Here is a 24,805-nt window from a genome sequence, read left to right on the forward strand (position 1 = left end):
ATTATTATTATTATTATTATTATTATTATTATTATTATAATAAGTAAAAAATAGGGCTGTGCAAATTAACGATTAATTTCTCGATTAATCTTTAATCTTTTTAATCGATTACATTTGTTTTGATCTATTAATTTTTTTTAACTTTCTGCACGAGCACTAGCCAAGGCATTGGCCTGTACACATACAGCACAGCAATGAAGTAATAAAATGAACTAGGATCACACTAATCCAGCACGTTATTATTCTGAGTTGCCCCACTCAAGCGGCGGCCATATTGAGTGGGGCACATGAGATCAATAACGTGCTGGATTAATGTGATCCTAGTTCATGTTATTATTTCATTGCTGTGCTGTATGTGTATAGGCCAATGTAGTTGGATCTGTATGTGCGTTATAATTAATCGAAATTAAACGATTAAGAATTTCGATTAATCGAACACAAAAATTTTAATCAGTGACAGCCCTAGTAAAAAATAGTGCACTTTATTGATATTTTTGTGCATTTGAGCCTGTGTAGTATTTCAATCACGATCAGTTAAGAACTCCCGATCCTTGTGCCATAGTGGCAGACCAGACCTGTGGTTTCTCTATTCACAGATCCTATCAAAGAAGCTGTGAATAGATGACTCGGCTGTGTGGGCATAGCCATTCAGAGCTGTGCCAACATTAAATTGTGAAAGGAGTCCTCAGGGGAAAAAAACCCCCTGCAATTCAGGTTGGTGGGGGGTTGGGGATGTGACCATGTTTTATGTTTCATCTTGAATATGGGTCCTTCGCCTTTTTAATAGAGTGACGCTGTTGTTCCTAATATTTTAATATGTGTTCTTTAGACACAATTTGATCTTATTTACCTGTATCTTTTTTTCCTGTGGTAATATCAGTCTAAACCATGTCTGTGAAGTATACGCTCTCATCACAGCGCTGATATCTGTCTTTTTTAACTCTATTTTTAATAGGGACTCTGCCAATTTCTACAGTGACATAAGATAAATATGCCTTGTCCATCAACAAATGGAAATATGAACTTTCACATTGTTGGCAGTCATTAAATCGTTGTGCTAGCTGTAGAGAAATAACTATAGACTTCACAAAATGCTCATTTGAATGTAGGGGCAGCATTCACTGTTACAAGAAGTAATTAAAATAGCAGGCACAACTGTATTGGTGGCAGATTGTGATGTACAGTTTTAATCAAAATTATTCTATTCCCACTGCAAATCAAGTTTATTGGCAACATGTAAAAACTTTCAGTTGTTTACAATGAACAAATCCAACAAAAGCAATTGTAATACACTCACCGGCCTCTTTATTAGGTACACCTTGATAGTACCGGGTTGGACCCCCTTTTGCCTTCAGAATTGCCTTAATTCTTCGTGGCATACATTCAGCAAGGTGTTGGGAAACATTTTTGGTCCATATTGACATGATAGCATCACGGACCCAAAGTGTGCCAAGAAAGTATCCCCCACACCATTACATCACCACCACCAGCCTGAACCATTGATACAAGGCAGGATGGATCCATGCTTTCATGTTGTTTATGCCAAGTTCTGACCCGACCATCTGACTGTCACAGCTGAAATTGAGACTCATCAGACCAGGCAATGTTTTTCCGATCTTCTATTGTCCAATTTTGGTGAGCCTCTGCAAATTGTAGCCTTACTGTTACCTTTCTATCATCTTGAACCAGTCTGCCCATTCGCCTCTGACCTCTGACATCAACAAGGCATTTTTGCCCACACAACTGCCGCTCATTGGATATTTTCTCTTTTTGGACCATTCTCTGTAAACCCGAGAGATGGTTGTGTGTGAAAATTTCAGTAGATCAGCAGTTTTTGAAATACTCAGACCAGTCTGGCACCAACAACCATTCCATGTTCAAAGTCACTTAAATCACCTTTCTTCCCCATTCTGATGCTTGGTTTGAACTCCAGCAAGCGTCTTTGCCGCATCTAGATGCCTAAATGCATTGAGTTGCTGCCATGTGATTGGCTGATTAGCAATTTGTGTTACCAAGCAATTGAACAGGTGTACCTAATAAAGGGGCCAGTGAGTGTAGGCCAACATAATCAATGTTTCAAGTGGTTTCCCCAATTGCAACTGAAAATGCAACTTTTAATTACTTCTGCAGTCTAAACATTTTTGCACCCCCCTGAATACCGTAGAATCTCACAAGAACACAAATTAGATTTCTGAGAAGGCAGTTTGAGAAAAACCCTCAAGTGACTGCAAAAGATCTGCAGCAAGACTTGGTGGCAAGAGGCACTGAGGTTTCAATTTGCACAGTACGACACGTACTAAACGCAGAAGGTTTCCATGACAGAACTCCAAGACGCATACCACCACTGACCCAAAAGCACAAGAAATGTTGCCTCCAATATGCTCGAAATAATATAAATGGGCTACAGAAGTTTTGGGATTCTGGTCTGTGGAGCGATGAAAAAAAAATGGAACTTTTTGGCCGCTGGATCAGCGAACCTAATAAGCTATTGTTTTTATATATGTTTATTTATGCTGTGTATATACAATGTTGATTGGCTAAAAAGACTGCATAGCAGAAACTACTTGACACTACATTCCCTTTTAAGATCAGTTATTTAAAATTACCTTGTTGCTACAATAAAAAGAAAAATCAGCACCTTATAAAATGAGGTTCCTCTTAACTACCAATGTGTTACTACTGTGTCCTGTAGTTATGTAGTGGCCAGCAGAATAGTGCCTTAGCAGGTACCAGGTATTTAGCACACCAAGTGTAGGATATGGGTGGCACCCATAGCTCTTCAAGAGAACTGTTTAAGTCTCTTTTTTCTTCAGGGTGGTCGTAGTTTAATCCTTTTCTTTTTTCCCCCTGTAGCAACAGGCTTGCTTTAATAATACATCAAGCATCTATTGCAGGAAAAGCTTGTATCTAATATTCTAATTCTGAATTATTATTTTTTCCCAGCATTCTGCATCGTGGGCAAAATGTTGTTGGTTTGCATCACATGTCCAGTATTCAACGGCATACAGTACAGATGAAAAGGTCAGCAATTATTGTGTTTAATACTTATCTTATTTGTTGATACAATGTTTTATATACTGTGTAAACTTTGGGACTGCATTTCTGCACCAAAGGGTATCCTTTAGCATGCAGGAGAATGACTAAGTATGAATGAAAGAGAATTGATGGCTATGTGCTGTTGGTATGAAACTTTGTTACAAGGACAACACATAAGGAAGCCTGTCACCCCAAAAGTAAAAGCTAAACAGACTATTCCAGTTCCTCCCCCAAAATTCTTTTAAAATATTAAAGTGACACTAAACTCTGCAGTTAAGTATTTTTTGAGGCACTGACCTGGAACAAAAATGCAGTAAGTAAAGTCATGGTGAAGTCAGAAGTTCTATCTGTATACTTGCTCCAAGTCAGAAAGTAGTGAAACTATTGCACCAGCATGATGGCCACAAACTAGTATTTTCATTTTCCTCAGTAATTGTTTACTCAGGCTGCGACACTTATTAAGCAATATTCACTGCCTGGCCAAAAAAGTCACCACCTTTTGTTAAGCTCTGGGGTTGCTTCAGTTAGTCAGGTCTAGGTTCAACAACGTTATGTGCCCACAAATGCAGTTAGTTTTTTCAGTCAATGGATTTCTTTTTCTTCCCTGATGGAATAGGCATATTCCAAGATGACAATGCCAGGATTCATCAGGCTCAAATTGTATGAGTGGTTGAGGGAGCATGAGACACAATTTTCATACATGGATTGGTCACCACGGAGTCCAGACCTTAACCCCATTGAGAATCTTTGGGATATACTTGGGTAAACTTCATGCAGTGGTCTGACTCTCCCATCATCACAACAAAAAAGTATGACATTGCAAATGCATCCCATGATCAAAGCAAAAGCGGTCCCCCAAAATATGTGTGACTTTTTTTTTTATTTTGCCCAGGCAGTGTATCTTTTGGCACATAAAACTATCCATGTGTTTGTAGACCTAAAACTGATTGGCCAAGCAGGACAGAGTGGCAAGTTTCGAAGAGAAACTGTTGATTATGACTATTTTAACTGGGTCTCCTGGTGCCCTTATTATTACAACCTATAATGATTGTCTTTAAGCCATTAATGAAGCACCAGAGCTGTCTATTGACTCCAAAATCAGAAGCCTCAAGTGCACATTTGAAGCCCCTCCCCCCAAAAAAAAGTATAAACTAATCGTAAACCCTGTACTGTCCAGTTACTTTCCCATCACTTTTATGTCTTGATATTTTTTTGTGTAATATCCGCTGTGTTGCTGATATGTCTCCCAAAGTGCTGGGCTGATTAAAATTTCCCTGATTTTTATTTATTTTTTCTTCATTTGCTGCTTGTGATGGTTACAATCCCTTTTTTTTCTTTCCGCCCTACCCATTTTTCTATCTGTCTGTACACGATATCAGAACCAGTAAGGGTCAATTCAATGAGGAAGTCCGCTCAAGTAATAAAATGTCAGCTCCAGAATACAGCGTGTACAAGGAATCCGAGAAAAGTATGGAACATGCAGGGCTGCTCGCAACAGCTGAAATGCTGATATTAGATTAAAGAAGAACTCCAGGATTTTTTTCAATTTGGGACCCCTAGACAAAAACAAGCACTTACATTTTTCAGTGTAGGAGTAGCAATACAATGCAAACTATTTAATGGTGGTTAAGGTTGTTCTAAGCAATTTTAGCTTTTAAATAGATCTAGGGTGTTCTTTTTGTTTATGTCCCAGTTGTTCATGTTTTTGTCAAATTTAGCATTTTTAGGTTCTTTTCCTTAAAGGAGAACTATGGGGTTAAGGCTTTTCCCCATAGTTCTCCTTAGGGTAACGGGAGGACACAAACTAGCGTCCTCCCGTCACCCTAAGCTCAGTATACCGCGAGCTGTAGTCAGCGCTGGCGGATCGGAGCGGGGAGGGCGGAATCCAGCCCCTCCCCTGTCATGGCAGAGAGCCGTGACAGGATCGAGAGGTGAGCGAACGCTGGTATGTGTTCGCTCACCTCCCGATCTACTGAGCCGACCTGTGACAGTCTCATTGTCACAGGTCGGCTAGAACTATGAGGTGAGTGATAAGCACTCATCTCATAGTTCTCCTTTAATATATAACAATAAAGAGCAAAAGAAGTGTATAACTGTTTCTACTTTTGCAAGTTGTGCTTCAAAATAATTTTTCCTTTTTGTCTTAAAGAATGCAAAGAAAAAAAAAAAACCCAAAGAAAAATGACCACATAATGAGCAATCTGGCAAACTGCACTTACCATGCTTCTTCTGCCTCCCAGCTTTCCAGTTTGGGGTTGCAGCCTGGAACAACTACTGTATTGCTTGCAGGAGATGTTCCATAGGCCTGGTCTTTCCTGGAGGAGTTGAATTAGTGCCTTGTGGGAAACATCCCGCACCGTATCCACACATTTTCTGAATGATGGATGCCAACTACGTTCTGTACATCCTCTTTCTTCCTGAATTCCATATCAATCAAGCTGGCCTATATGTAAATATTGGACTTCACTTTCTATTTCCATAGAGACTTTTGCAGAATAGACCTATACCGATAACATAAACATCCTCATGTCCTTAGGGATATATTACTGTCAGTTTTCAATCTGCAAAATGAGGGATTAAAAGTAGAAAGACAGAATGCCCAAAGCTTTGTCTATGTTGCAGTGACGCTGTGCTGGAGTCAAGTCAGACATTGTAATGCTTGAGCACACACATTTTTAAAACTCTTACATAGTATTTGTTATCTAGCTATTATAAATAGTTTTTTTTAAAGGAGAACTATGGGGTAAGTGTTTTTCCCCATAGTTCTCCTAAGGGTCACAAGAGGACATAAACTAGCATCCTCCCGTGACCTAAAGCTCAGTATATCGTGAGCTACAGCTGGCGGTATACTGAGACCGCCGCAGCCGGGACGGATCCCGACATTACTGTCGAGATCCACCCAGCTGCGTGAGTGACAGCTGGCTCTGCCTATCTAGAGGCAGGGCCAGCTGTACCCCCCCCTTCCCCCGTCCGTTCCGCCAGTCAGCACTGGAGGATCGGACAGGGGAGGGGGGAATCCCTGCAGGGAGCCGTGAGTGACAGTCACGGCTCTCTGCAGGGACGCGATCGAGAAGTGAGCGAGCGACGGTATGCGTTCGCTCACTTCCCGATCTATTGAGCTGACGTTTTGACAGTTTAATTATCACACGTTGGCTCGAACTATGAGGTTGAGTGAAAAACACTCACCTCATAGTTATCTGTTAAATGTGAGATCAGTAAATCAATGTTCTGCTTTGTTGTACTGGTATATAAAACAATATAGTTAATACCAATTACATTGTTTATTTTTCCTTTCTACACTATAGTATCAAATCTGTAAAACAAGAACCCCAAAAACCAGAAGTTAGGCTCGGAATGTAATTATAAAATAACTGTCTATTTATGTATGGTTGTTGAAGACTAAAGTGGAGAGTTTAGTTTCTACATGAAATGGCACAGTTGGCCATCTTCCTTGGTGCTTTGATTTGGTTTTTCATTTCATTGTAACATTTTCCATTGCTGAAATCTTAAAAGTATTTTTGCAGTGAACGTTGTCCTATTTCCTACCTTCAGTATTCAACCTAAATATTATAATTATCAGTTGTGGAACACTTTTTTTTTCTTTTTAAATCATTTTAGAAAACTTAAATTTCATTATGATCAGAAGAAACACATTAGCATTTTGTATGTGGAATGTAGAGCTGTGAAAGCATAATGCTGGTGTTTAAGTTCCTTCAGAACACATAATAATGCATTCTATTCACATTTATTTGCAGAATTGGAACAAATATTTCCTTTCCTAGTGTTGTCCCTTCGTTTCATGTTCAGCTACTTAGATCTGTGTTTGTATAGTGTCAAAAGTATTAAAATACAATAACAATCTATGCAAGTTTCTGCTGCTACAGGAAGTCTGGTTTAAAGATATCTTTCAAAGGCTGTTAAGAAGGGGGAAACATTAGTTGGGAGCTTAATATGAGCCAAGCCGTTTCCTAACAACACCCAAGCTCAGACCCTTTTTAGAAGTGAAGTTTCTTTGAAGGTTCAACTGGTTACTATGCCTTTTTTGTGCTGTATTCTCTTGTGGAGTATTTAAAAATGATCCAGTAAGACATTGGAAGACTTGGTTACCTTAATGTGTTTGCGTATTGAAATGTAGGGAGATGCTTACATTTTTATATTGCTAAAATATTACAACACTCTTGTAAACATTGAATTTTATTATAAAAGTTGCCTGGTGAAGGATAGTTTCAACATTTTTATGATACTTTCCTGGCACTTACTTTTAAAATATATGTAAACCCAATCATGAGTGACCCAACTCCCAATGTAAACCCAATCTTGTAGCTTACAACTACCAACGTAAACCAAGTCCCATACCTCCCAACCTCCCAATGAAACCCAATGCCATACCTCTCAACCACAATGTAAACCCAATCTTGTACCTTACCACTACCAACGTAAACCAAGTCCCATACCTCCCAGCCTCCAATGAAACCCAATGCCATACCTCCCAACCCCCAATGTAAACCCAATGCCTCATAACTTTCTGTGGGGCAGTGTTTTGCATTGTTACAATGCAGGGAGCAGTTTGCATTTTTAGTGTCTGGTTGTTTCCTTTTATTATTAACATGCTACAAAATAACCTTTCATTCACTTCTAAGCACTACAGCGGTGACGTGCAGTAACATGGTGCTGAGTCTGTGTTGATCTGTGCTGACCAACCCAGCTCAACTGTAGTTTAATGAAGCAGTTGACAAGTGATCAGGCAGTGCTGAGCTTGTTGGATATGCTACTCAAACTTAGTGTTATGCAGTCATTGTGTAACTAATATTTATTTATGAAAAAATATTTTATACAAGTCGTCTGGTCTTAACCAAGTCACCCAACACAAAGCCTAAAGAGAATGCAAGTCCAACCTTTTTTGTGCTGTATTCTCTTGTGGAGCATGTAAAAATGATCCAGGAAAGCATTGGAAGACTAAGTTACCTTAATGTGTTTGCATATTGAAATGTAGGGAGATGCTCACATTTTTATATTGCTAAAATATTACAACACTCTTGCAAACATTGAATTGTATGATAAAAGTTGCTTGGAGAAGGATAGTTTCAACATTTTATGATGCTTTCCTGTCATTTAGTTTTAAAATATATGTAAACCCAATCATATGTGACCCAACTCCCAATGTAAACCCAATCTTGTACCTTACAACTACCAACGTAAACCAAATCCCATACCTCCCAACCCCCAATGAAACATAATGCTATACCTCCCAACCCCCAATGTAAACCCAATCACATACCGCCTAACTTTTTGAAGTTGGATACATTATAGCAGAAAGTATACAGGCACATACCTGCCATGCAGATGCAACAAAGGGTTAAAAAATAAAAATGAAAACAAGTAATTTACTTAAAAATGGGAGTTGTTTATAACACATATAGCTTTAGATATTTAAATGTTGTTCAGTTAAGGTTTACATTTACTTTAACCAACAGAAAGCAGTGCTATGGCTAACCTTTGCCAATTCGCTTTATGAAGGGAATTAATGCTGCAGCTAACAATTATTTTCAAAATCGATTAGTTAGCCGATTATTACGTTCGATTAATCGGATAAAAATAGTAAAAAATAAAAAAAATGCCTGCAGCTATAAAGGAACAACAAATCCCAGCAATAATACATTGTTTATACAGCAGCACAATGCAGAATACCACCAGCTATAGAAGAACAACAAATCCCAGCAATAATACATTATACAGAGTTAAATTCCATACTCTAAAGTCATATTTTAAAGTGATGTTTACCTGAAGGTAATCCATGATCATCAGTGATGGTGCTGGATGGTATACCTGCCATTTTCAGGCGCTCCTGCCGACCACAGGGCACATTTCCATAATATAACCTAAAAGGAAAATCCAGCATGGATGGTGGGGGCCCCTCATAATGGGCATAGCTGGTGTACAGACCCGGGAACTCAGCACAGTGATGGTGGGAGCCCCTCATAATAAGCGCAGCAGGCCTACAGACCTGGGAACTCAGCTCAGGGATGGTGGGAGCCCCTCATAATGGGCACAGCAGCCGTACAGACCCGGGAACTCAGCACAGGGATGGTGGGGACCCCTCATAATGGGCACAGCAGGTGTACAGACCCGGGAACTCAGCACAGGGATAGTGGGAGCCCCTCATAATGGGCACAGCAGCCGTACAGACCCGGGAACTCAGCACAGGGATGGTGGGGACCCCTCATAATGGGCACAGCAGGTGTACAGACCTGGGAACTCAGCACAGGGATGGTGGGAACCCCTCATAATGGGCACAGCAGGTGTACAGACCCGGGTACTCAGCACAGGGATGGTGGGAACCCTCATAATGGGCACAACAGGTGTACAGACTCGGGAACTCAGCACAGGGATGGTGGAAGCCCCTCATACTGGGCACAACAGGTGTACAGACTTGTGAACTCAGCACAGTGATGGTGGGAGCTCCTCTTAATAGGCATAGCAGGTGTACAGACCTGGGAACTCAGCTTAGGGGTGGTGGGAACCCCTCATAATGGGCACAGCAGGTGTACAGACCTTGGAACTCAGCTCAGGGGTGGTGGGAACCCCTCATAATGGGCACAGCAGGTGTACAGACCTGGGTACTCAGCACAGGGATGGTGGGAACCCTCATAATGGGCAGAACAGGTGTACAGACCCAGGAACTCAGCACAGGGATGATGGGAACCCTCATTCTAGGATCTCACTAACCGATCCCATGAGACAATGAAATGAGAGAATGAAACATGAGCTTTGAGTGGAGTTGCTCTTTATTCCATCAGGGAAGGAACACTGATAAGAGCAGGGACTGAAAACATTCCGCTAATACACTTTTCTTTTTTTAATAGTATCTTTTTCTTCATGTTATTTGAATATATTCTAAACTGTCAGCTCTTTGGGTCAGATTCCAGTCTCCGTAGCCTTGTCTTCTCCACAGTCAACAAGCAGTGTCCGGTGTGCGGCGGGTGTGGCTTGCGCACCGTAGGGCTTGTGTGTGACTGCGGAGCCGCGAACAGGCTATCTAATTGATAGCCGACTAATCGACAATGGAAAAACGTTGACAACGTTTTCCATCGTCAATTTTTAAATTGTCTAAATCGAATAGTTGTTGCAGCTCCAAAGGTAATAATTGGGATGGTTTATCTGTATAATCACAATGATCATTTCCAGGGTTGAAATAAGTACCCTCCTCCTATATGTTGTATAGTGCTGTTTACAAGTGTTTTACCAAAATAAAGCTCCTAGTGGAGGGATGTCTCTAATGTAACTTTAGGCCTAGTAAAGACTTCTGAGAAAAGCAGTGAGGAAGTTACAGGATTAGAGGTAAATTCTAGGAAGTCTTTTCTATATACGGAATACTGTTGTAATTGTTGCCAAAATGGACAATGTTAATTTTCCACCTATCTGGAACATTATGGCTGACTGCCATTTAAAATTAAAAGGTAATTAAGCTATACTGTTGTATAAAGGCTTTCATATTTTGTTTTAGACTGATCACAAGCACCTTTTAAAATACTTGGGTTTTCTGGTAAACGCTGTTTTATAGATGGTGCCCATATAATAAATAAAATGTGTGTGTGTGTGTGTGTGTGTGTTTTATTTTGATTTTTACTTGTTTGATGTGACATACAGCATATGTAATTTTTTATTGTTACTGATTTAAAATATGATCTTTTCTTTCAGACATTTGACAAAGTTTTAATTGCTAACAGAGGAGAGATTGCTTGCCGGGTATGTATCTGTAGAGTATTATGACAACTTAATATGCCGTAGCTAATGGCTTTTTTAAATTTGAAAAAAAAAATCCCATTGTATACATATGGAAACATATTATGAAAATGCTGACCTTCTGCTCATGGGATTAAAATATATTTTCTCATCTATGAAATGCAGGAAAATTTAGCTCCTATTAAAGGTGCCCATACACCTTACAATTATCAATCATTTTCGTTTGTTCCGTCATCGCACCCTTGTTCAATTTCCGCACAAATACCCCATCATGCACAGACCAATGTAGATTTTGATAATTGTTTGTCGGCAATACTAAGTGGCCGAATTTCGTCGATATACAGAATAGATTTTCGTTTGTGCACATGCAGTGTTCATGTTGCGATTTTTTTTTTTTTTTTTTTTAACTCTGAAAACGCTACTAATCCCTCGTTTCTTTCATCTGTTTCGACTAATGTTTTCTAGTCTGCCCGTTTAACCAAATTCGGCTAATTGTACAGTAATTGTGATCGTTCACTTCCCATCAACTGGACGATTTTATTGTATGAAAAATGGATCGCATTTTTTCCCCGAACGAGTATTGTAACGTGTATGGGCACCTTTTATACTGGAAAACCGTCAGCAGGTGGACAGCTAGAGTTTGTGCTACTGCAGTATACCTAACAGGTGACCACAGTTGTGGCAAAAACATTAGAGCTTGCTTATGGCTGTCAGTTCATGTGTCGGCAACAAATAGATGTTTTGAAGCCTTGAAGTAGCTGGCAAGAGGGAACAGCAGGCCTTTAGTGGGTGAGCATCATGGTTCAAAGTGATCTTGTAATAAGTAAAAAAGAACAAAACAAAAAACACTCTTGTGCATTATACCAGAGATCAATTTACTTAAAATATATGGCCCCACTAGCATTTAAATGCATACACAATTCTTTTTATAATTTAAATATTTATTGTTTGCTGTGCCTAATGACAAAATAAGTTCTTCTTTTTGTGAGGTAAACATGAAATATTACATATTTCTTATTTTCATTGAACAAATGGTGAGCCTAACAAAGATCAGATCGTTTCCTAGAAGAAATGAGAACCAACTAGTGTAGAGGCTTATTCACACCAGCATGCACACGCAAGTGGGTGCGGGCTGGTGTCCGTTGCATAGGGGCCATGTGTTTTGCATTGTTGCAATGCAGGTCACAGTTTGCATTTGTAGTTTCTTGTTGGTTCATTTTATTAAAATGGCACAAAACAACATTTCATCCACTTCTGTTCACTACAGTGGTGTCCTGCAGTAACATGGTGCTGAGTCTGTGTTGATCTGTGCTCATCAACGCAGCTCAACTCTAATTTAATGAAGCAGTTGACAAGTGATCAGGCAGTGCTGAGCTTTATTTAAGTTTTATATTTTCAATAACATAGAACATAGATTAAGCATTAGAGAAGGTTTACAAGTCAATGATATAATATAAAACATTTCAAATTATATCTTGAAAATATCAAAGTATAACCCCATAGGTATATGTCTTTAGAGGATATGATTGTGTGTGTGTGTGTGTGTGTGTGTACGTGTGTGTGTACATGTGTGTGTACATGTGTGTGTGCGTGCATGCATACATACATACATACATACATACATACATACATACATACATACATACATACATACATACATTTTATTTCTCTTTCCTTCCCCCTCACTCCTTCCCTTCCCCCTATCTTTCAAGTGAGAGAATCAGGAAAGCATTTATCAAAGAGAAGAAACATGAGGATGGAATGCCAGCTGGAGGGGGTAGATCAGTAACCACCTCTCTTTTTGACATAGAATCCTCAGGTGATAGTAAAATGATAGGCTTCTGCAGGAACCTAAGTGAGGATGTGGCAGTGCCGAGCTTTAATGCTACTCAAACTTAGTGTTATGATCCAATACTGTTGAGATCCACCCCACTGGCTGATTGACAGCGGGCTCTAGAGGCAGAGCTAACTCCCTGGTCTGTCCTTCTAGTCAGCGCTGGAGGATATGAGAGGGGAGGTGGGGGAGGTGGGAATCCCTGCAGAGACCTGCGACTGACAGTTACCACTCTCTGCAGGGAGATGGTCGAGAAGTGAGTGAGAGGCAGTGTGTGTTTGCTCACTTCCCGATCTATTGAGCCAATGTGTGATAGTTTCATTGTCACACGTTGGCTCTAACTATGGGGATGAGTGTAATTCACTCACCCCATTGTTCTCCTTAATGCTTAGCCCTTAAAGAAAATAAAGTGTTAATGAAAGAGTCCCCTATAAAGAAAAATGCATCTACTTCTCTGTCTCTCTCTCTCTCTTCCTGTGCCACTGAACGCTGCTCTCATGGGAAATTGCCAGCAGCAGTCTTCAGAAACTGAAGCTTACAGGAATGTTGATGGCCCAGTCCCATGCTACATACAGATCGGCACTGTTTTCTAAAGAAATTATTATTGATTTCATATAATCAGAATGACATTCTGCAGCACAGGCAGATAACTTAAATTGGGAAACCTTAAAGGAGAACTATGGGGTCAGTGTTTTTCCTCATAGTTCTCCTTAGGGTAACGGGAGGACACAAACTAGCGTCCTCCCGTTACCCTAAGCTCAGTATACCGTGAGCTACAGCTCGCGGTATACTGAGACACCACAGCCGGAGCGGATCCCGACGTAGATGACGGGATCCGCCCAGCTGCGTGAGTGACAGCTGGCTCTGCCTATCTAGAGGCAGAGCCAGCTGTACCTGCCCCCTCCCCCGTCCGTTCCGCCAGTCAGCGCTGGCAGATCGGAGCGGGGAGAGGGGAATCCAGCCCCTCCCCCTGTCACGGCAGAGAGCCGTGACAGGATCAAGAGGCAAACGAACCCGGTATGTGTTCGCTCACCGATCTACTGAGCCGACCTGTGACAGTCTCATTGTCACAGGTCGGCTAGAACTATGAGGTGAGTGAAAAGCACTCACCTCATAGTTCTCCTTTTAAGTCTTGTATACATCTGTTTTCTTCGTTCAACCTGCCGACTGAACAAAGAAAATAGAACATATTCCTCCATCAGCGCTTACGAGTGTTGATCAAGGAATCTCCTGCTGTTTCCTTTGTATTCTGACAGCGGCAGCCAGCCACTGTCACAATATCCCAACAGAGCTGGCAGCTCGTTGGCTGCTAACTCTGTTTGGCTGCCAATTTTCCGACATGCTCCTTCCATCAGCTGATTGAGGGAACTGACCGAATTTTAAAGTATGTATACCCGGCTTTAGTTTATAGAAGTGCAGACTCAGGATTTGGTGCTCTAAGGACTGGAATAGGATGATTTTGAACAGCATGGCGTGGTATACGTGAACAATACTAAAGCAATACCATAATGAACACAAAATCCATGAAGATGTAGGTTGTGCTTCTTGCATGTACAGTATTTTTGTGCTAAATTCTTGACTAGAGTGTACTTTGAATCAATTTATGTGTGATCTGTACTAATGAAATCAATTTGTGTAAAACCAGGTCATCAAGACATGCAGGAAGATGGGTATAAAGACTGTCTCGGTACACAGTGATGTAGATTCGGCCGCGGTGAGTTTTTATTTGAATGTTTTGGGGAACTCTGAACCACTACCCACTCTACAGTCTGCTTCAGATTTATTTTTCCTATGTTTTCCTTGGGAATGATACAGCATGTTTATTGTATTGAGATGCTTGTGACTACTGGAAAAGCTGAACTTCTGTTTGCATCTGTTTAATACACGCTAAGGCCCCTTTCTCATGGGTGCCAGCAGTTCCGGTCAGCAGAAGAACTGCTGATAGAACCAGTATGGAACGTATGTCACCGTCCAGAAGAAACAGAACTTGCCAGATCCATGTTAAGTCTGTGGGGAGTTAGGTGTAAGCAGAGATGTCCGTTTACGTCAGAATACCCCCAATCCGACACAATCGGGTCCACCAAAATGCATCTTTTTTTCCATTTTGTTTTCTGGACCTGGACACAGTATGGGGGTAATCAGATGTAAATTAACCAACATCTGTTTAGATCCTACTGCCCATAGATTTACATTGGGCTTCTGATCAGATTTGCTTAAAAAACTGACAGGCGGACCTGATCGGAGCCCCTGTCCAAGAGCGGCCTTAGTACGTAGAGCCCCACAATGCTATCTGTATAATGAACATTTTTTTTTTTTTTTCTTCCTGGCTTTTCTTGTGCTTATTTTCATTCCGTCTTCTTTACTCAACACATTTTATATGATGTAATAGAGTTTTTTTCCTATGTCTTTGGGGGAACTTTATTTATGCATATATTGTTCCAGCTGGTTTTGATTTATTTTTTTTAATTGAAAATTTATTAGCGCTGTAGTGCTTTGTGCAATTAACACATTCTGTCACTTTATATTGTATATGTGTTGTTTTGTGTTCAGATGTTTTTACAGGATCAGTATAAAGTTTATGATAAGTGAAAAGTAGGTTAACACTAATTGGATTCGAACAATAGAAGGTATAGCATAAACCATTGAATGAGATGTAATTTTATTTGGCATTTTTAACTCAGCAGGGCTTCTATAGCCAGGGAATGTAATGAACTATAAAAGACTGAAAACCTCCCATGGGGTTGTAACGTAAATTTACTTGAACTGTAATCAGCAGATGATAAGTAATAATATGTGTACCTTATTGACCTGCAATCCATATTCAAGTCAAAAATGGAGCTGATACAATTGGTATACACATATTTATATATAGCATATAATAACTGTATCTAACTGTTTCTTTCATAGTAAACAATTTTGGGAAAGACAAAAAGATAAATATGGTTTAAAATCAGGAGTCATCCTGTCTAACATTTAATACAATAAGACTTTGTGTTTGGGGGATATGAAATTGCAGAGCTGCTATTCTAGGTTTTAAAGTTCTCAGTACTCGGTACTCTAGGTTTCCTTGGGGTGTTCTAGTCTCACCACAAAAAACAAAAACTTACTGATAGATTGACAGGCTTAAAAGAGAACCATTGGATAAGTGTTTTTTCCCATAGTTCTCTTTAGGGTCACAGGAGGACATATACTAACCTACTCCCATGACCCAAAGCTCAGTATATCGAGGGCTATTGCCCGCGATATACTGAGAACGCCACAGCCGGGACGGATCCCAACAACACTGTCGAGATCCACCCAGCTGCATGAGTGACAGCTGGCTCTGCCTATCTAGTGGCAAAACCCGTCTCCCCCCCCGCCCAGTTTGTTCCTCCACTCAGCGCTGGAGGCTCGGATGGGGGCATTCCTGTGGGGAGAGGTGACTGACTGTCACTGCTCACTGCAGGGAGATTTTTGGAAAGTGAGTGGATCGGTGGCATGTTTCTGCTCACACAAAACAAACGACAAACGCACTCAACAATTTGTTACCAGTTATACAGTAAGGTGCACACGAAATGGGCTTTGAACAGTAAAACAGTAGAAAGGCATCATGGCACACTCACAAAACCAGCATGTAAAACAACATGTCTCACCACTAAGGATAATGACAGAGGTTTGGATACACGTCTTCAGCCGAGGATGTGTAAGCCGCACTGCCGCGCCAAGGCACCTCTTATAGTGCGGTCCTAACTCTAAACTGAGAGTCTCCATCTTGGAGCACATGGGGGCAGAAGATATCAAATTGGGTGCAGGTTTGTCAGGAGGACGCCCAACCTCCTTAAAGGTACAGAAACACACAAGGGATCCCGCACATCCTATTGGCAGCTGAGAAACCCCATGCATCGCTGCACCAAATCGGTCAAACAAAACAAACGACAAACGCACTCAACAATTTGTTACCAGTTATACAGGTGCATCTTTTGTATCCACGGCTGAAGACGTGTATCCAAACCTCTGTCATTATCCTTAGTGGTGAGACATGTTGTTTTACATGCTGGTTTTGTGAGTGTGCCATGATGCCTTTCTAATGTTTCTGCTCACTTCACAATCTATAGAGCCGAAGTGTGACAGCTTCTTTGTCACAGGTCGGCTCTAACTATGAGGATGAGTGGAAATCACTCACCTCATAGTTCTCCTTTTTTAAGGGCTCGTTCACACCATGTCCAGACCTGAACAGTTTGTTCCCGGACCAAAAAAAGCATCCCAATGTATCCTTATGGTATTTCTGGGCTCTGTTCACACAAGTGCAGTCAGTTTCGGACCAGACAAAAAAAAATACTGTTTGTCTCATTTTCTCTGGTATGGAATGCAGTGGAACGCATGAAAACACATACACGCACGCAAATACACTGGAGCGCATCTGAAAGCCCATATTAAGCAAAAAAAAAACCCACTCCGGAACGCAGCAAAATCATGGTAAAAATGCAGCAAAACAACATGCATCGCGTTGCAGATCTGGTCTGGAACATTATGTGAACCTGGCCTTAGTGCACGTGTCTGTATATAAATGCTGTAGGGACATTAGATTGTTAGTGGCTTTGGGGATGATGTGATTATCCCAGTGCTTTCTACTCGACTCGACCATGGAGTGCATCTTTCAAGTATAAATGGCTCCAACACTTTCTGCATCTGCATTTAGGTGCGTTTTCAGTTGAAGTACTTTGTGCGTTTCTACTTGCATCACCATTGAAATCTTTGTAATGTGTGTTGATGCAGCTAGCCATACTTTTTTTGGAAACTGGGCCTAAGTGTGGTAGATTTGTCAACAAAATAGTACATAGTGTTTTCCCTATAAGGCCTCAAACTGCAGGGGATAGTAAGATATTTGCATTTTAGTTAGCTGTACTGTGAGTCTGCTTAACGTTTCTGAACTGTGAGGGACAGGTATTACTATGTTTTTGTTGATCTGAAAATGGTCATGCGTTCAGCATTATTGACTTAAATAGCAGTTTGCGTTTGAGTGCTACAAAGAGGTCAACAGGATGCTAAAAAAATGTCAGTACTCTGTAATTTAAAAAGATAAAAGGCACACTCTGGCATCATTCCAGGAGCAGTGTACCAATGCTGTTCCCTGCTCCCTTTATTACAACTCCTTTGTGCATTACTGAGAAAGTGATTCAGCTGCTGGAAGGTGCAGGGCAATAAGTGCAGATGGAAAGAACCGAGTTCCACCAGTCAGACTCAATTTGGTAACAAAAAGGGCTAAAGGTGAATACTAAAGATTTACAAATGAAGGGCGCAAGCTACCTTTTATATTAGTGGACCTTGGAGTTTAATTATCGGGCTGAGATGCATTTTTGAGCTATTATTTTGATTGCTGCCATTAATAGGTTTCAGTGTGTGTATTTATATCCATTACAATAGTAATAGGTTATGTGGAGCCAAATGGAGTAGCAGACAATTGCACATACTTTTAACATCCTGTTAAGAAAAAAAACAGGGTGGTGTGAAAAGTGATCTGTTAAACAGTTCATTGCTTTTAAGCATATTAATGAATTTAAAGTATTTTTGCTGTCCCTGATGTGTGTTTGTTACAGTCATTCTGCATATAGCTGCCCTATGCATGTACATGTTTATATACATGCTTCAATTTCTCTTGTTCAGCCCACAGGCTAAATGAGAGAATTTAATTGATTCCACCATTCATACTAAACAGCGTGGATGGGGACATCTTCCCTGCCATCTTTTGTATGCAGACAGCCGCAACCCATAGCTTCCTGAATACCTGAACAGTGACTGCATCTGATACAGCCACTGTTCGACCAACAATTTTCCACCCAGCTCCTTTTGATTTTTCAATCGAAGTTTGTTGAATCAGGTGGTGCGAACAGGGCCCCCCATGGCTCAAATTTCAGTAGGAATCAGCCAAAATTTGAGCCATGTATGACTAGCCCAAACCCTGCTTTGGAGAACTGTGTGGGCACTGCACTGAATTCACTGAGTCCAAGTCTTCGCATGCAAGATTATTGGTACACTTACAGAAATGTTAATGGAACAAAACAAGGACATAAACAGTAAGAGAACACCTTTAGGAAGAACACCAAATCATATAAGATATGTGAATTTCCCATTTCCTAAGACTTTATATTTATTTCTATACTTATCAAGGAACACCAGGATTTAGAATGACTCCTTGCCATTTTGTCATGTTTTGTTTATAACAATAAAGGATGCAAGTGGATAAACTGAAATTATTTTTTGGTGAAACTCTTTGCGAACCCCGATGGTTTTGCACAGTTGACTTGCTGCTCAGTAGATCAGGCTCCTGGTGGGGATTGTACTCTTTGCCTTGGTGTTCAGTAATGGTATCTTGCGTAAGTACTTGTGCTTGACTGACTGAGGTGATGTGAGTCATCACTTATCAAGATATTATCATGCTTACCCCCTGATAATTTCACCCTGCTGTCTTGGGAGATGGAGAGGACAGATATGATTTTGTGATGGTAAAGCAATTAGTGTATGCTGCTTACAGCTGAACAAATTCAAGACTAATGATCAGGTAAATTTAAGATGGAGTACTTAACTGGCAGCTGAAGTATAGGTTCCTTTTTAGCATGCAGTATGTTTCTACCCTCACTGAGAAGTTAGGTAATTTTATTGGTTGCATTAGTTTTATATTTTGTTTCAGTGTAATCAATGTTCTGTTTCCATTATATTTATTGAGCAAACTTAGATATTACAGATAATAATGTAATAAGGGGGATGTAAAAAAAAACCCACACACAGGGGTACAAATGTAAATATCTGGTACTATAATATATTGTAGGAAATCTACACACAGGAATCAACCAGGTAACTGCTGGGATATAGATGTAGTAAAGCTTTAAAGGCAAAAGGGTATTGTGCAATTGGTGATGCATGGTGAGTCCATCCTGGAATGGTAGTCTTATGTGTTACTTAGAGTTGGTGATATAAATGACAGCATAGAGTTTTAGGATAGACTAGAGATGGTCAGGATGAAGGTAGAAGTAGAAAGCATTGGAGAAAGAAAATACTTTTAAGTGTTTGCAAAGAAAAAATATTTGTTTTGAATAGAGTGTGGAAGGGTTATATCCGTGGTTGTCAACTTAGTAAATCTAGTAAATCTGAGGGTCTCAAGTTCAGCCCCAACATATCCAAAGAGAAGCACAATAGCCTTGTTTTTGTGTCTGTGACATCCTGGACCCACAGGAGGAGGGTTAGATGTTGCTGGCCATCGTTCAACCGGGATGCCGAGTAGTGATGGACTTTGAAGCAATAAGGAGAGCATTGAAATTGGCAGGATGTTTTGGGAGCATTTATAAACTGCTCTACAAATGGTTATCCAACATTAAGGGGTTTTTCTTTGCCTAAATCAGCATGCTATTTTTGGGTATATGTTTGTTCAGTTGGGAAGATGAGGGTACTTGGATGTCTCAAGATCAGTTTGAGGGAATGAGGGTCATCCAGGTAGGTACATTCAAGGGGCGGGGAGCGTAGTAGAAAAATCTTTGCTCACAATCAGAGATGTAAGCCAAAGGCAAATTTGGATGTATTTAAATTAAATTATCTCGGGTTAGCATGCTTCTGGTCAGAGATGAGATTCAGAGAAGTGGGATTTAGAGGAGCTTAATAGATGGTGTGCTGTCAGAACGTTCTCTGAAAACACCACTGACTAAAGGCCAGAGGATATTCTTAAGTAGGCTGGAACATAGGGTTTCATAGACAAAACAACAAGAGGAATTACCGGGGTTTCATGAGAGATATGACACCATGGCTTGAAGTTTGATAAGACAATTTTTTATTTCGATGACATAGCGGGGATTGCCACGGGACGTTACAGGCCAGCTTCTTCACTCCAGATAAAAAGCTGCAACTATACGAACTACAAATATTGATCTGAGAGAATAAACTATTCCTGGTGACTGTGACCGGACGACTTGATGCCATATGTGTGTCCCTCCCCATAGGACCCCGGGGTCCCAGGTGTGACAAACCAGGGAAGCAGTGGAGCTAACGGTGGGTCTATCCCCCGCCCGCTCCTAATTGGCTTTCCGGGCACTTCTCCCTCATACCGTAGATCAACCCTGCATGATTCCTCCTCAGTGGGTCCCCTGATGAAGCCTATGGCGAAACGCGTCGGGGCCTATTAAGTTAAGCCATGCTTAGGATAACATCATCTGTTATTTAATAATGTAACCACATCTGGATTATATTGAACAACATAATGATATGTCGGACCAAATTACTTTTAGAGCTGGTTAAATAATGAATATACAAATACATTCTCTGCAGGGTTCTGTTTTTATATATCAAGATTGTTTTGAATCGTGTATGTATTTATACAAGTTTATAATAGTAATAGGGCTGCAACAACTAATCGACATAATCGATTATAATCGATGATTGAAAAAGTTGTCAACTTTTTCAATAATCGATTAATCGGCTTCTGATTGGTTGGCCCTGTTTACGGCTCCACACACGCTGCACCTCCTCCCCACCTCACGTTCGCAGCTGCCAGACCCGCCCGCATCCACGCTCCACACGCCGCATCTCCTCCCCGCCTCACGTTCACCACCCACCCACATCCACAATCGGCACAGGGACATGGGGAGAAGTAGTAAAGAGGAGCAGATGTCGGGGGATGACAGCTGCCGATAGACAGGCCCGATCTCAGAAGCAAGTTGCTGGAAGACTGCTCAGGTAAGCCTGCACTTTCCCACACATGATGCTCTATAATGTATTTCTGGGATTTGTATTCCTCTATAGCTGATGGTACATTGTGCTGTATATTATACATAGGAATACAAATCCCAGCAATACATTATACACTGTATGTATAATGTACTATTGCTGGGATTTGTTGTACTCCTCTATAGCTGGTGGTATTCTGCATTGCGCTGTATAGAGGACTACAAATCCCAGCAATAATACATTATACAGCGCAATGCGGAATACCTCCAGCTATAGAGGAGTACAACAAATCCCAGCAATAGTACATTATACAGTGGTGCAATGTCGAATACCACTAGCTATAGAGGACTACAAAACCCAGCAATAGTACATTATACAGCACAATGCAGAAAACCGCCAGCTATAATGTACTATTGCTGTGATTTGTTGTATTCCTCTATAGCTGGTTGTATTCTGCATTGTGCTGTATAATGTACTATTGCTGGGTTTTGCAGTCCTGTATAGCCGGTGCCATTCTGCATTGATTGCTGTATAATTTTACACTTTTCGTTTCACTATAAAGCACACCACGTTTTTGTTTTCTTTTTTACTTCCACCACTCCAAGCTTGCTCCTGTGATGGACTACACTCAATACAAACTAGTAGTCCATCACTGGAGCCATTTATTTTATTTTTATCCGATTAACCGATTAATCGAACTTAATAATCGGCCAACTAATCGATTTTGAAAATAATCGTTAGCTGCAGCTCTAAATAGTAATACATTTTGAGATTTCTTTTAACATATCTCTCTTGGACGGTCATTTACACCCCTCCAGAAACCCTTATAACCTCCTATGTTTTGTCAAATTATGTAATTAGGGGGAGAGGTGTAAAACTAGGTGCCTACAGGGAGACTACCCACAATTTAGTAAATTTAATGTAGAGAGACATACAGTGCAAGGGAGTACAGTATATACATCACTTTATACGTGTGAGTATGCATTCCACCCAATTTTAGCATTTAAAAAAGAGGGACAGACGAGTTCAAGGTAAAATGACACACCATTAGGGGTAAGTGAGCATGGCTACACATTGCTGAATATTGGATGTGGTTTAAAGGGGCATGGTGGGTCAGAAGTATGTATTTTACAGCCCATTTTGCAGAGAGCAGTGGTTAGGATTATATACCTGTCAGTAGGAGAAAAATATTCCCCAGTGTCCCTAGAAAAAAATTCCCTGGAGTTAATGGCCAGTGGGAGAAGGAAATGCCTGGGAATCATTGTGAGGAGGCACGGCTTGTTAGTGGGAAGACAAAATGCCTTAGTGTCAGTGGAAGAGAAAAATGCCCTGGCAATGGTGTCCGTGTGAAAAATGCCCCAGTTTCAGTGGTAGGAAAATTACTCCAGTGTCGGTATTAGGATAACAATGCAGCAGTGTCCGTGGTTTGGAAAAAAAAATGCCCCACTGCATCATACCACCCCTTTATTTTACCACACACACCATGCCTTGAATTCCCATTGTCTCAGCACCCGCTGCACCTCTTTCCCCTCCTGCACACACACTCACCAGCGTGCCGAAACCCACCCTTTATCTTCGCACCACCTGTGCATGCTCCCACCCCACACTTCCATTCCCCCACCCCAGTTTTCTCTAGGGCACCTGTAGAGGTGACCCACCTTACCCTCAACCAATAACTGCATGCCCTCCATCTTCTCCCACCATGGTGCTTGCACACTGCCTCCCTGCTCTTACTACAACACCATTCTTGCAAGCCTCTCTCTCACCACCAGACCCCCACCATACCCTCCTGCTCTTAACAATGCACCTGCTTGCCCCCCCTCCCACGTTTACTACCGAACTTGCACCCCCTGCTCTCACTAACAAACTCAATACCACCTCCATACAACTGCACTTGTGTATGTTGCTCCCTGTTACCACTACATTCCTACAGGAAGTGACACCCCCCATCTGTGACTGCATATCCTTGCTTACCCTTGCTCTCACCACCCCCCTAACCACTCTACCCCTCCTCTCAAAGGTGCCCATGTGTATATTTTCCCCTAATACACTTGCACCACCACTATCACTACCTCCCTAGTAGGCTGAACTCTCACCACACGCCTGCACAAAGCACCCCCTTCTCAACACTGTAGGATCTATATTGCTCATACTAAAAATCAGTGCACTGCTCTTTAGTAGTTTACAGATCTGGTACGTTTTCCATCACGTTTCTTCAAGTCTGAAGTTTCTGTAGAAAAACGCACCTCAACCCTCGGGGATAAAAAGCAGTGTCTGCCAGTAAGCTTAGGATTCCTGTAAACCGGAAAAGAGATGGACACCATTGGGGAAAAGTGCACCAGGAACACAGGAGAAGAGTGATATTTGGGGACAGAACAGGAAGAGCTAATAGTAGGAGAACAGCGCCAAGGAGTGGTGTACAGAGACATGAGGAAAGTAGTGTTAGGGGGAATTGGAGTGCAGATGTTTCCAGGATAGAGGAGAGAAGTGTTGTACAGAGATGATGGAGGAGAGTGGACCTAAGCATTGGGTAGTTAAGAGTGGATCTGAGCATTGAGTAGTGGAGAGTGGAGTCTGACGGCAAAAGAAAGCGGCCTGGAGAATTGGTTAGAGGGATAGAAGGTGGGCAAGGAAAGAGAATTAATGAGGGTAGCAGACTAGCAATGTCTGGGGTGGAGGACAGCAATCTTCACCAATCTGGTGTGCTCATCTAGAATATGTAAGGGTAAGGAACAGAATAGTTGGATGTAGGGCTTCTTCTAATCGATTAGTTGGCCGATTTTTTTATTTTTTTGATCGGATAAAAAAAAGAATTATTATATTAATTTCTAATTTGTTATTTTATTAACTATTATGAAATATTGATTATTTAATTGTTTAAGTGTACCTGTATCCATTCTTTCTACATGCGGTAGCTGTCATCCCTGGCATATGTCACATACAGTATGTCATAGAAAGAACTCCTCTCACCAGACACCTTTTGTCTGAGGTAATCCGATTGGCTGTACACTTGAACCTGTGCCCTGACACCTGGATTCATATGTGTGAACCGATAGGCTGGAGATTAAATTTTTCATCTCGCCTAGCTGAGCGTGGGAGAGGATATTGCTAGGCATACTGCACGCAAAGCTCTGCGCAGCACCGCTTCTCGATGATGCGAATAATCAACACATAATCAACACATTACATATGCAACACATACAGTAATACACACACAGTACACACAGCACACATGCAACAAATAATACACAAACAGCACACATGCAACACAAAATACATGGAGAGAAGGAGGCTGCGGGTCCTCGGGCAGTGTCTGAATACTCAGTCTGCGCTCAGCTAGGCATTCGCCAGGGCGGCCAGATTCAGCCCATCCACAGTTCACTATAAGCAACCTGGGGAGGCCGTGGGTCCTCAGGCGGTGCCCGAACTGTAAATCCGCGCTCAGCTAGGCGTTTACCAGGACTTCTAAACACTTTTCTCTGGGGGGGGGGGGGGGGGGGG

At 41.2% G+C, this 24,805-nt stretch overlaps 1 protein-coding gene across 2 annotated transcripts in view; it reads left to right on the forward strand.

The window, feature by feature from the left end:
• The window catches only part of PCCA (propionyl-CoA carboxylase alpha subunit), a 340,260-nt gene that overhangs the window by 9,563 nt on the left and 305,892 nt on the right, over positions 1-24,805 (forward strand). For both annotated transcript variants that reach the window (XM_018576625.1, XM_018576624.1), the window contains exons 2-4: positions 2,944-3,021; positions 10,735-10,782; positions 14,259-14,327. In XM_018576625.1, the coding sequence (XP_018432127.1) occupies positions 2,944-3,021; positions 10,735-10,782; positions 14,259-14,327 (195 nt within the window). The remainder of the gene's footprint in view (positions 1-2,943; positions 3,022-10,734; positions 10,783-14,258; positions 14,328-24,805) is intronic.

The sequence above is a fragment of the Nanorana parkeri genome, unplaced genomic scaffold (genome assembly GCF_000935625.1).
Source record: "Nanorana parkeri isolate BGI_ZX_2015 unplaced genomic scaffold, ASM93562v1 scaffold71, whole genome shotgun sequence".
Taxonomy (NCBI): Eukaryota; Metazoa; Chordata; class Amphibia; order Anura; family Dicroglossidae; genus Nanorana; species Nanorana parkeri.